Source organism: Rutilus rutilus (assembly GCF_951802725.1).
Source record: "Rutilus rutilus genome assembly, chromosome: 1".
Lineage (NCBI taxonomy): Eukaryota > Metazoa > Chordata > Actinopteri > Cypriniformes > Leuciscidae > Rutilus > Rutilus rutilus.
The window spans coordinates 14975284-14989569 of NC_140209.1; the positions used below are offsets into that span (position 1 = coordinate 14975284).

Consider the following 14286-nt stretch of genomic DNA (forward strand, 5'->3'; position numbering starts at 1 on the left):
ATTTAGGCTACTTATTTCTCTGTTATATATTTTATTTTGTGTGTTTTATTATAATTTATAGTTTATTATAAACAAACTAAAATTACTAAGAACAGGCTACTCTCACGATTCCAATCCAAAGTAGGCTATATTTTAATGTCGATTTTAGCCACTTCTTGTGTCAGGCCTATAATGTAAATTATCATGTTCATTATTGTAATTTGAATATACATTTAACTTCTTAATAGTATGCAATGCATTAACTTAATATGGCGTACTGGCATTACATTTTAAAATAAATAAATACTATGCAAAATGACAAAAAATAATTAATCAGAATATGCTTACTTATCACAGGTTCTATCATAACTTCTTAATATTATGCATTAACTTTAAAGATAGCGTACTGGCGTTAAATTTTAAAATAAAGAAATAAATACTACGCAAAATGACAAAATAATTAATCAGAATACTTACCAAAATTTGCTGCTGTTCACGTTCGCCGTCTCTGCAAGATTCGGTGGGTGATTCAGATTGATTTCTCTTGGCACAGCTTTTAGAAGACTTACAATTGTCAGACGGGTTGCTCACGTCACTTCTACGTCATCAAGCTCAGTTTGAGTCTGCGCAGTACGCTGGACCCCCAGGAAGTAAGAGTTTCTAATGGGCTTCACTTTGTCTCCGTTGAATCCAATGGAGTTGCTGTGTCCATTTCTTTTACTGTCTATGGGAGAGAGCAGTTCACGGTATTTCTCATATTTACACAACCATCAAACACACTTTACACAGTTTGATTAAGCGACAGGCTCATTTCTGTATTGTTTTCATCGATCACAGCGATACTTGTGCGTCTTTTCTGGCGTCTTCCTACTGAAGACTTCAGTCTGAAGTAAACATTTAGTGCAGCAGTAGCGAGCATGAGGAGAATATGTTGAGTTCATTCAGACCTGAGCGATTTTGTGTTTGTTTGTGTGATTGTCTCGATGTTTGGAGTGAAAACTGTTACTGAATGTCGAGTATCAAGTGAAAATCAAATAATTCACAAATCAAGTGTCATACTGGAACAGAGACTGTTTATTTCTGTGTTTATGATTTTAACTGTTTTTCTTAACATTAGTCATATTTGGAAGAATTTAAATTAGTTATATTATTTTATTTATTTCTATAGATACCTGTATTTTAATGAAAAAGCAGAATAATGTTAGGATTAGCAATACAAATAATGAATGGATTGTTATTTCTCACAGGTTATTCACTTGAGCTTGTGTTTCTGGTGTCCCACTTTCACATGTGTATGAATGGAAGTCAGTGGAAGGAAAAGTCTAGGCTAGTGTGAATGGCCATTAATAATTCAAAACGTTTTTAGTAAAATAAATATCAATCTCAAAGTTGGAGACAAAATATGGCAACAATGGGATTTGTCCCTGGATTCAGATTCGATAATGAATTAAAAATAATAATTGGAAGATAAATTTACCTCATCCTCATTCAAGGAAAGTTTCAAGGACATATAATTTATAAAAAGGCATTCTGCAAATGATCATAATATTTTAGAAGTGACATTTATTTGTTGCATAGAAGTGTAATTTAGTATAAAAACAAACTCAGTAACTGATATATTTTAACTTTTGGGCAGATCAGTGAAGCTCCTCCCACATCAGTCACATCATCAGTGAAGCTCCTCCCACTGCAATTCTCCAATAAATGCTGTAAATTCCCATCAGCTACAAGTGAAGACGAGCATCAGAGCATCAGGAAGAGCTGAAATCCGCAAAGACTGAGTTTATTAAAGAGGACAGTGAGAACATGAGTGATCCAGAACCCTGCAGAATGAAACACACTGAAGATCCTGAAGAACAAAGAGGTTGGTGTTTATTCTTCATTCATTCATGATGCTGGAGAACATTCATGTTAGAAACATTCAAGCACTTCATCACTTTTAGATAAACAGTTCAATTATAAAATGGAACAGAATGTTCTGGGTTTTTCTTCAACAAATTTGTCAGTAAAGGGAGGTTTGAGAAATTTGTATATTGATTATCAACATCAGATCAAGCTAAATACTATTTTAACTGATATGTTAAATATAGAATATGTGTGCTACCCAAATAATGACTAAAAGGCTGTTTACACCTGGCCACTTCATGCGTTTTCTCAGATGGGATAGCTATCCGATCGTGAAGAGACCAGGTGTAAGTGCCCTCCGAAACGCATTCGAGACGGATTTGAATCCGATCGCTCAAACCACTTCAGGAGGAGATCTGAGACGCATTCCAGACAAAACTGGACAAGTGTAAATGCATCTGGTTGTTGAAACCACATAATTATATAAATTGTACTCCTCCCTAAAAAACTAAATAAACGTGTGAGAGCGTGTAATAGGCTATATGTAATGTTATAGCCAGATATGACGACGCTACTGCAACACGCGCGTCACCGCAGATGATGAGCATTCATTAAGCCAACGTGCAAACTAACGCAAATCAAAGTGAAAGTAAGTCACAGACGCTTAACCCACAATCATCGTCATTAAAAGTAAAGAAACTAAATGATCTTACCAGGGCTGTTGCCGCTCTCTCTTATTGCGGTCTTTGATTTAGAAATTTTAGCTGATCAATAAAATGCAGCTCATATCTGTTGCTTTCGGTGACGTGCGCTCCATTAAATCATAGCGCGGGCATTGAAGATCGGATTTAAATCCGTTTCGCAAAAACACATTTATGTGACCCGGTGTAAATGGAATCGTTTTGTTAAATCAGATAGCTATCCGATCTGAGAATCTGAGAAATCCATATTCCCTGAAGCAAACCTGGCGGCTTCATAGCTGCATCCATGTTAGCACGTCACGTTTGATGTGGTAATTTCACAGTAGTCATACACACAGGTTCGAAGCCCCCTACAGTGCACTTCTGCTAGGTATACATCCGCGCTAAAATATCAAGGTGAAAGTCATCATAGCTTGCGTAGTATAGACCCAGCTCCCAACCCAACTTTGAGAATAGATTAACAGCGATATTTTTTTTTTATCGCCCGCTAAGAGTCTCACGTTAACGCAGCACGTTAACACTGATAACGGCCCACCTCTAGTTATAACAGTTGTCTACTTTCTACTATTACTTTAGGGCTCACTTTCATGTCCTTTCAATTTATATTTCTTTCAATGAATTATTTTGATGTTCTGAAAATTTTATTTCATACATTTTTCTTTCATGTCAGACTTGATGGAAGAGAGCGAGGAGAGAGAAGAACTGAATGAAGTGAAGGAGGAGAGTGAAGAACTGAGTGAAGCGAAGGAGGAGAGAGAAGAACTGAGTGAAGTGAAGGAGGAGAGTGAAGAACTGAGTGAAGTGAAGGAGGAGAGAGAAGAACTGAGTGAAGTGAAGGAGGAGAGTGAAGAACTGAGTGAAGTGAAGGAGGAGAGTGAAGAACTGAGTGAAGTGGAGGAGGAGAGTGAAGAACTGAGTGAAGTGAAGGAGGAGAGTGAAGAACTGAGTGAAGTGGAGGAGGAACATCATGTCAAACCTGGAGAAAAACCACTGAGTCGCTCAAAGACTAAAAAGACATTTTTAAAGAAAAGAAGAGCCAAGAAATCTTTCACCTGCACTCAGTGTGGAAATAGTTTCGCACGCAAAGATGGTCTTGAGCGCCACACGAGGATCCACACTGGAGAGAAACCATTCTCGTGTGATCAATGCGGCAAAACATTTCTCTGGGCATCACACCTGAAGACACACCTGACAGTTCATACGAAGGAGAAGCCGCATTCATGTTCTGTGTGTGGAAAGAGTTTTTCACTGGAGGGTAATTTACATAAACATGAGAAAATCCACAGTGCTGTGAGAGAGTACATGTGCTTTGAGTGTGAGAAGACTTTTACTACAGCGAGCGATTTAAAACTGCACCAGATTATTCACACTGGAGAAAAACCTTACAAGTGTTCACACTGTGACAAGAGATTCAGTCGATCATCACATCTGAGATCACATGAAATCTTTATCCACACTGGAGAGAAGCCGCACATGTGTGATCAGTGTGGACAGAGTTTTGCTTTTAAAAGTGTCCTGAAGCGACACATGATGATCCACACTGGAGAGAAGCCGTTTAAGTGTGATAAATGTGGGAAAGATTTCACTCGATCTTCACACCTTAAAAGACACATGAGGATCCACACCGGAGTTAAGCCGTTCTCATGTGATCAATGCTGCAAAACATTTATCTGTGCATCACACCTGAAGTCACACCTGAGAGTTCACACGAAGGAGAAGCCGCATTCATGTTCTGTGTGTGGAAAGAGTTTTTCACTGCAGGGTAATTTACACAGACATAAGAAAACTCACACTGGTGTGAGAGAATACATGTGCTTTGAGTGTGAGAAGACTTTTACTACAGCTGATCAATTAAAACTGCACCAGAGGATTCACACTGGAGAAAAACCTTACAAGTGTTCACACTGTGACAAGAGATTCAGTCGATCAACACATCTGAGATCACATGAGAGGATCCACACTGGAGAGATCCACACGTGTGATCAGTGTGGACAGAGTTTCTCTTTTAAAACTCACCTGAAGCGACACATGAAGATCCATACAGTGGAGAAACCACATCAACACAGTCTGAGATCACGGTAAGTAGTTTATGTTCATGTGCTGAGCAACAAAGTCTTTTCTGTGTAAGTTAGACACACATCACTCTATAGCCAAATCTCTGCTCTCCACCTATAGCCGGTGTGTGGTGAGCACAGGACACTTTGTTGATTGATTGATATCTATTAACCCTCTGGGGTCTGAGCTGTTTTCTGGGTCCTGGAGGTGTTCTGACTTGCTCTGACATTTGTGCTTATTTCTGTTACTTTTGACATTTCCATGGCTAAAGTCTGATTACACTGTATTCAGCACAAACTCTGCTACAATAATATATCAGCAGCATGTATGTAAAAGTTTGTAGTTTTGAGATAATGTCATTTATGTGTGGTTTGTGAAAATACAAAAAAAAAATTGTCACTGAAATAAGGTCATGAAACCCATACTGATTATTTCTTCACAAAACTTTTGAAAAGTGTATCAGGTATGTTATGATGAGTGTTATTATTATTATAATTATAGTAAATGTCACTACTTCAGCACAGAAGCCGTAGGGGTTGGGGTGCCACTTTTGCTTTATTGTGAACATTCGTTTTCTCCTGTTTTTTGGCTAGTAAGGGAGTCGGTTCAGTCTGTATTTGTCTTTTCTTTTTCTTTGACAGGATAATAAGTTTTCTCTAAAAAAAGGTTGATTGAATTTTGTTTGTTATTTTGGCTTTCTCAACCCTGAAGTAAATTTGATTCTTTTTGATGTCTTGTGCTGCTGTTTTCCATTTTGAACAATTTGTTATAAAAAGTAATAAAAAAAGAAAGAAACAAGAAGTCAGTTGTATTGGAAGTTATTTGTTATTCTCCTGGACCTTAGACCAGGGATGTAACATTAATTGGGGGCTCGTTCACAAAAAAACGGATTATTATGGCAAAAATGTATCCATGAACTCTTCTTGTGGCTGCGCAGTTGGTAAGTCATTACAATTCATTCTTTGTTTGACTGCTTTTTGACTGCCTTTACACTATCTCCGAGCACAGAACAGTTTAATCGCTGTCGCAAGGACGATCTGTTTAAAATTGCTGAATTCTTTAAAATTGTGGTACCGCATAGTCCAGAATAGGTAGCAACAACCGAGAGACTATTCTTCTCCTAACCTGAAAGTTAAAGCAGTCTATAGATTGATATAATGTTTTAAGACGAAAGCTAAGTTTGTTGTTAAAGGAGCCGTATGTAAGATTGTGGCCAAAACTGGTACTGCAATCACTTTCAAATTACTGTATCCCCTCCCCCTCCCCCCTGACTCGAGGTTGCCAGATAGGCTGCAGGATCCAGCAGGAACTTAGGCTACAGTTTGTAGCTGCAGCTGTGGTAACTAGAGCAGAGCTGGAAACCCGGATGCTGAAACACTACTGACTTCGTGATTGGCAGATAGGTGGAGGGTGGGGCATCAGGCCAAAACACAAGATGACAACATCAACATCAGTTGAGGGCTGCAACTTCACTTTTTAAATGACAATATCCTGGCCGGACTACTGTTGTCAGTGATATAAGTATTTGAAATGAACATGATTTCTTAATGTCTAGTGACATATCAGGGCCATTTTATGATTAATTGAAATAAATTTCTTACATACGGCTCCTTTAAACTTTTCGGTTGGCTCTAGAGGAGTAGAATCAAGAAAATGCAGTTTAAGATTGTTTTATCTTTCTTCTGGAAAAGCATACAGTAAGATTTGGATTTATTCAGCAAAAGTTTATTAAATGACAGCCACTGTTGTACAGAATCAAAATCATGTTGTAAAGAATAATTTATATCGGGGATATTTGGTTTAGAGCAATACATAATTGTATCATCTCTGCATAAAGATGAATGTCACATTCTGAACAGCATAGTGGCAAGTCATTAATAAAAATGGAAAATAACAAAGGCCCAAGTGAAGAGCCCTGAGGTATGCCTTTATCTACACCAGTAAAATTCAACTGACTGCCCCTGAAGGACACACACTGGCGGCGGTGATGGAAATAAGAGTTAAACCACAGAAGAGATGATCGGGAGAGGCCAATAGAATATAATTTATCCAGTAGTTGATAATGATCAACTAAATCAAATGCTTTTGTAAGATCTAAAAAGATGGCACCAGTACACATTTTATTGTTATCAAAACTAGAAAAAATATCATTTGTAAATTTCAAAAGAGCAGTGTTTGTTGAGAAGTGTTTCCTGAAACCTGACTGGCATTGAGATAGTAAATTGTTATGAGAGATAGGCCTGTCGCGATAATTAAATAACCGTATGATCGCGATTATTTGATCTAACCGCGATTGTTTCAGACAACCGCGATTATTGCGCTCTTTTATAGACCTACGGCACAAGGGGGAGTCATGAACCAAAATAAATAGACAAGCACTAATTACGTTTTCTAGCAATATATTCAAAGTCATCTGAAGCCATTCCATAGCTTAATGTGAGGACAGTAGTATATTTACATTGTTAAATTAAAGTTCACAAACTCATCTGCAGCTGTCAATCATTCCGTTCAGCATTCAAACTCTGCAGCTGTCAATCATTCCATTCAGCATTCAAACAGCGCGCGTCGTCCGGTTACGACAGAATACACGGTAAAACTTTCTCCAATGTGACATTGACGTTATAATGCTTGATCTGTAGATAAAGGGCTGTGGATTTGCATAAAATGACTTTATTTTGCTGGAGTTTTTTGCTATTTCTAAATGACTCGCTCGCTACCGTGTGCCTACACAGCACAAGGACTATGAATTGGCATCAGACGCACAATAACTGGAGTTTAAAACTGTGAAGAAACAAATGATCAATAAACTGTTGGACAGATATACACTAGGATTTGTGCCCTCGACATTTCTTCGCTTTGTGCCGTGAACTTTTAAATGCACACTTGTGCAGCGAGCGCTGCACACTGCGACTCCATGTTGCATTAAGCACATCATTCTGCACCCGCGATGCGCATACGCGCTTTGTTCCGCTCTGTTTTGAAGCGTATCATATCATTATGGTATGTGCACATTTGTTTTTATTAACATGTTTAGATTTTATAAAATTACTGTGCAGATGTTTTCAAAAATTACTTTTTGCTGCTGATTTATACACTCACTAAGTTTAATAAACAAATTGTCATAGCTATTGAATATATTTATTTAATATTTAAAGGTGTTAACTGTAATCTTACACTGCAAAATGATAACTTACAAAGGATTAAATTCATCACAATTATTTAATGAATGAAGCACAAAGCCCTAAAACAGACAATTAATCAGCATAATCGCCAAAGCCCTAACACAGACAATTAATCGTCAAAGCCCTAAAACTGACAATTAATCGGCATAACCGCAATTATTTTTTAGACAATTAATCGTCAGCCAAATTTCATAATCGTGACAGGCCTAATGAGAGAGATAATTAGATAATTGATCGAAAATTTTTTTCGCAATTTTCACAATACTATTAATTATTGAGATAGGTCTGTAATTGTTCATGTTTTGAGTGTCCCCTCCTTTATACAATGGAATGACTTTGGTACATTTCCATGCCAGATTGTTTTATCATGTTTCAGAGATGCACCAGGACAATCATCAACAATTCAGCCAGGACAGGTAATAAGGCAGACTGTGACAGCATGACATTTCTTGCTTTCAGTGTTGTTGTTTCAGACATTTTAATCTGTTTTTCAGATAGTAATCTCTGATTCTGAGGATCTGGATCCACCTGAAACAAATCCAGAAAAAACTTCTTGCTACAGGTAAGTAAAAATAAAAAGATGATAAAGACTGACATAATTTAAATGTTTTTAACTGATTACATGGGGAAGACATTTTTGTTTGTAAGATGTTTTAACATGGAAATGGTAATTTCCCAACAGTAAATACACAGACCTGTATTCACCAAATGTTGAGCAAGAGGATGAAGAGCTGGTTGCTGTCAATGTGAAGAATTTCCAACACACAGCAATGTAATATGACAGCTTTTGACCATAGCACTCCAGTTTTTTCACTGTACAATAGTTCTGGTATATCTGGAGTATCCACAAATGAAGTCACTTTTTGTCATTACAGAGAGGAGACGGACATTACGTTACCTTCCTATTGATCATAAAAAAGTCAGCCGGTTCAACATCTCAAGGGCTAATGTTTGGGATGGGGCAGTCAGAGGTTTCAAGCGTACAACATATTCTGAAACCTGTGACATGCTGGTGAAATTTACTGATGATAATGGTGTTCTGGAAGAGGGAATTGACACTGGTGGTCCAAGACGAGAGTTTTTAACTCTACTAATGAAACACCTAAAAGACCGGCCCATTTTTGATAGACCAGAAGGACATCGATTTTTGGTCTACAATGCAAATGGTATGCATATTGGTTAGATGTGTACTATAGGCTACTAATGGTTGGTTAATGCTCATTGACCACATGTATCACATGACATATGCTTGTATATACAGTAATGCATTGTTTGTTTTATTTTTTCAATATGAATTAATTCACAGCTGTTAGGGAGGATGAATACTACCTGGCAGGAAAGATGATTGCTGTGTCAGTTGTGCATGGAGGTCCAGGACCCCATTTCCTTTCGGAAGATCTTGTACATTATCTTGCAGGCCAGCCTTCATTCAAAGCAACAAATCATTTAATAACTGATGAAGAAATAGGGAAAGCTTTGCAAGAGGTGAGAATAGCATAAGGTTACGGTATGGTAGGGCAGAAGTTTACATAGTTCCTGCAGTGTAAACAGCGCGCATCTCTGCGGCTGCCGTTCATTCATTCACAGAAACGCGATTAACTTGAGAAGGAAAAAAACTTACTACAGTATTCGGATCCTTGCTCCTCACAATACCCGCACTCTGAGGTTGATTTTCCATTATTATTATTCCTCACAGCGCTGCCACATGGTGTAAACACGTAGGCTACAATGAAATGATTAAACTTGTGTTTTCTCGAGCTGATATGGGGGCGTTCACAGGTTTGCAGGATTGCCTCAGTAATTTGCGTTTGAATAGCACGCGCTCTCCGTGGGCGGAGTCACATTACATTTGAATGAGCTCTAATTAGCTCGACTGGAATCGCTCTCTTTTAATACAGATTTTACAAGATGAGAATATTTGTTTTTTATATAAATTACCTAATTTAAAAGAAGAGAATTCAAGCTTCATACCTGTATGTCTGTATGCCTGTTTGACTGAGTATTCGCTGAGTTATTGTTCATTTTCGGACGCGTTTCAGAATGGTCTTCACTGACAGAGAGAAGGCAGAACTCGCATCATGTTTTTTTCTTTATTTGGCAAAAAGCACAACACTTAGTTTTTATTGTGTGTATACACAAAAATAATACACATTTAACAGAATCGATTGATGTATGAAACTTGCTTGTAATATCAAAGTCAACAGAGCAAAATTAATTTCTTTGAACTGAACTGAAAAAAAGCGAGCTGGTATCGCCAGCGATACCGTCGACCCCAGGGGGTTAAAAAACCCAAACACTGACCACACGTAAAGCAAAACCGTGTTAAAGACCCACTCCAATGAAAATCATGTTTTTCTAGGTGTTAACATGTTCTTGTGGCATTTTTCTGATGTTAGAGGACATATCTTGAGAAAAATAAGCTCAAAGTTGTATTTCTGAGTATTTCTGCATTCAAATGGCTGTGAATCAGTAGCAGACGCTAAAATGCCGGCTAAAATAGACTGGAGTTGTGACGTAGTAACTCCACTGGGCGGTGCCACAAGCTCATACTCCCCTCCGCCTCCGCCCGCGTGGCTCAGGTTCTGAGGAGTAGAGAAGACGATGGCGGATCAACACCTATGTGCGGTAGCGGGTTGCAATGCTAACTGTACGTTCACACCGCCGCCGACTTGAGCGGCAAAGAAGCTCTGGCCGCCCTGTCAAGGACGCTTGTCAAAAAGTACGAGGAAGCTTGTTGACGCTTTGGCCGCTCTGAAGTAGCAGCATTCTATGTTCGATCATGGGAGAAGAGAAGTGTCACACCATGAAAAGTAAACAAAATAAACAAGCAATACATTGACACTAGAAACCTTTTATAATGACAGAATTTGTATAACCGTTTTGGTCACATTATTATTTATTATTATTAATAGTGAGTGCGCGCGCGTGGCCGGGGCTCTCTTTCTCTCTCTCTGCGTTCTTATATGCCCCGTCAAGCGCGCCCTGTTAAACTGGCAGGACCTAAAAACACATGCAAATGATAAACTTTCACTCTGATGGTTAAACTGCAATTAATCCGATAATGATAGGAAACCCAGCGATGATCAGCTTCTCCTCCGTTTTCTCGGAAGCTCAAGTCGGCGGCGGTGTGAACGAGGGGGAGGGTCGTCTCGTCTCCGTGCCAACGGCTCCGCCCACAACGCAGAGGCGAATTGCTAATGAGCTACTGCCGCTCTGCTGAAGCAAAGTCCCAGAAAACGGCACAGGTTTTGTGATTTTGTCTAAAAACGGCATAATCATCATTTAAAGACCACTGAGAATGTTTAAAAATAGCTCAAAATATGATCGGAGTGGGACTTTAAGCTGTTCATGTGTTTGTAAATTTGTTTCGGGGCTGGTAAAAGTGTTTTGTGTCTTGTTAATTTGTTTTCTAAAAATGTTAATTTGTTTTGTCCTTGGTAAAAGTGTTTAGCCCATGTAATTATGTTTTATGGTAGGTAAAAATGTTTTCCAAAATGTAAATTTGTCTCAAACTTTGTAAAAGTGTTTCATTTATTGTAATGTTGCTTTGCACTTCCCGGCCACCGTACTATAGACACGATAATCACTTGTTCTATCAGAGGAACTGTTCACTGATGACAAGACCTTCAGATTGCGGAGTTACCACACATTCAGAATGTTTTTATTTTTCATTTCTATTTTGTTGTGTTTAATAATTCAGATTTGATCCGTATAGCTATACTCAGTCCAGTTGGTCTTGTTTGGAATTGCAGATTGACTTCTTATATGTTCAAGTACTGTATAACTGAGCAAAGTACTTTTAAGTTGTAAAGCTTTCCTGTAGCTCAAACAGAAGATGGTTTGATTCCCAGAGAAAGCAAGAATTGTTGAGACTGTGAATGTGTGTGGACCTTGAAATGCAATGTAAGTCGCTCTGGATAAAAGTGTCGGCCAAATGTGTGAATGTCTGTAAAGTATGTTTGCAAAAAAAGAAAAAGAAAAAAAGAACACTGAAGGTTTCAATCTATCTTGAATTTCTTGTGTTTAAAAAATAACAACATGGAGTTGAAATTAATAATACTAGCATAGAAATGTTTTTGTGAATAAAAAACAGTATTGATTTGGAGTAATAAAGGTTGGGAATCACTGATCCATGTCATACTATGAGAAATAACAGTTTTGTCTTTATAGGCTTTTATCATGTATCCTGACTCAAATAATGTGTTTCTAACAGCAAACACTCAGAATAAAGTGAGATGATCTGCTGATGATCCTGAATGGCTTGTTGAATGAGTGTTGATAGTCTGAGGCTCATCAATATTAACAGATCTGCTGAAAACACTCTTTATTTCATGACAATAGTTCCTGTTTTCACCTCATTTATTATGCTGATGTCTTCAGATCTCCTGTAAATTGACACTTAAAGCCCATTTCATTGGTGTCAGCAGACTGAGGGGATTTGTTGGTTACTATGTAGGCTACATTTATTCTTTAGTCTTTATGCGTTGAACTCTTTTTCTTACCATTATTTATATTCGGAATAATTTCATTACATTATTGATATTCTGTTACCAATAAGTATAAAAAACAAACTCAGTAACTGATATATTTTTTTAGTTTGGGCAGATCAGCTCCTCCCACTAAAATTTACCATAATTGAAGCCCCTCCCATGTCAATTACATCACCAGTGAAGCTCCGCCCACACCAATTCACATCATCAGTGAAGCTGATGGAATATTCCCATCAGCTATAAGTGAAGACGAGCATCAGAGCATCAGGAAGAGCTGAAATCTGCAAAGACTTGAGTTTATTAAAGAGGACAGTGAGAACATGAGTGATCCAGAACCCTGCAGAATGAAACACACTGAAGATCCTGAAGAACAAAGAGGTTGGTGTTTATTCTTCAGCCAATGGATTGAGATTATTTTTCTTGTCCTCTAATCATGCAGTAAAAAGAGCCCAGATAATTATTGATCGACAATACTGTTTTTTATGATCAATACCAAGGGATGCACCGATATGAACATTTTGTCCGATAACTGATAATTCTGTATATTTGAAAGCCGATATATTTACCGATAAATCTAAATCCAAATGTGTTTATAATTTTTGAGAGCCTGATTACAAAAGTTTCACTGTTAAAAGCCATGACCCAAACACACAATTATAATGTTCTATCATAATTTTATGTAGCCTATATGATAGAGTTGCACTGCAGATGTTGCACTGAACTGTGTTTTCCTTTTGGAAGTGATCCAATCATATTTTAAGCAATTTAAAACTCTCATCACTCATCTGAAGGAAATAATCCTTTATTTATCGGCTTTATTTATTGGCCAAATTTTCTTATTGGGCCGATACCGATAACATTAAAAATGAACATATATCAGTCGATACGATATGGTGGCCGATATATCTTGCATCCCTACCAATGCCGATTATTAGCCTATTTATGTCCCTGATAACTGATATTCAGAACAAATACTTATTTATTGTTTTATTTCTGTTTTTGACAATTACAGCAATGGCATTGAACTATAAAACTGGTTAACACTCGTTTTCAATGCTGTAATTTCAGTACCGGTAATTTCACTTGCATACATAACCAGATAATAAATAGTATTCAAAAAGAGTAAATAATTAAGTGCACGGTCACTAAAGCGTCTTTTGTAAATAACACGTAACAAATAAAGCATTTAAAACTAATTCAAACACATTAAAAAAACATTATAAACCACCTGAATAAAAAACATTGCTACTTCAATGTACCTTAATGCTGATTATTTGCCTATTTATGTCCCTGATAACTGATATTCAGAACAAATACTTATTTATTGTTTTATTTCTGTTTTTCACAATTACAGCAATAGCATTGAACTTTAAATCTGGTTAACACTTGTTTTCAATGCTGTAATTTCAGTAATTTAACTTTCATGCGAAACCAAATAATAAATAGGAGTAAAAAAGAGTGCAAAAATAAATAAATAAGTGCACGGTCATTAAAATCGTGTTTTTTAAAATAACACGTAACATATAAAGCATTTAAAAATAATTCAAACACATTAAAAAACATTCTAAACCACCTGAATAAAAAACATTGCTACTTCAATGTACCTTAGTGCTCTCAGTTGCATATTTTATTTATAACAACAGCATTTATATTATGCATTTACCATTCAAATGGAGAACATAAATAAATGACGGGGAAGTCTATCAACTTTGCATAAATAAAGAAAAGCATTTGTTTTCAACTACAGTTTTAAAAGGTTTATGTGTTTAATAGGCTAGTTTGGGAAGTTTGGGAAGAGGGAAGAGAATGGAATACACTGGGATATGAACTGCAATATGGCATACATTGTCAGAAAATTAAACAGAACAATGTTCTGTATCACATTATCACAATTACCAAGTCCATCTCATCTGCCATGTTATCAGAATTATTGTTTTTGTCTGTCTAGATTGTACAGCTTCTCTTGCGGAGATCATAATCTCCACACAGCTGTTATAACAGGGAACTACACTGTAACCAAAATTTTGAAATGCC

At 37.2% G+C, this 14286-nt stretch overlaps 1 protein-coding gene across 2 annotated transcripts; it reads left to right on the forward strand.

Annotated features, from left to right (window-relative positions):
* Nucleotides 1–612: 612 nt before the first annotated feature.
* LOC311290987 (uncharacterized protein) lies at nt 613–11989 on the forward strand. 2 transcript variants are annotated; one of them, XM_084409799.1, is made up of 7 exons: nt 613–725; nt 1616–1843; nt 3196–4603; nt 8139–8178; nt 8257–8324; nt 8445–8534; nt 8638–11989. In XM_084409799.1, the coding sequence occupies exons 2-7, from the start codon at nt 1786–1788 to the stop codon at nt 8669–8671; spliced, it is 1698 nt and encodes a 565-aa protein (XP_084265925.1). In that variant the 5' UTR covers nt 613–725; nt 1616–1785; the 3' UTR covers nt 8672–11989. The 2 variants fall into 2 exon arrangements, with proteins under 2 accessions (XP_084265925.1, XP_084265926.1); XM_084409800.1 differs by lacking the exons at nt 8139–8178; nt 8257–8324; nt 8445–8534; nt 8638–11989 and having other exon boundaries at nt 630–725; nt 1704–1843; nt 3196–5381.
* The last annotated feature ends 2297 nt before the right edge of the window (nt 11990–14286 follow it).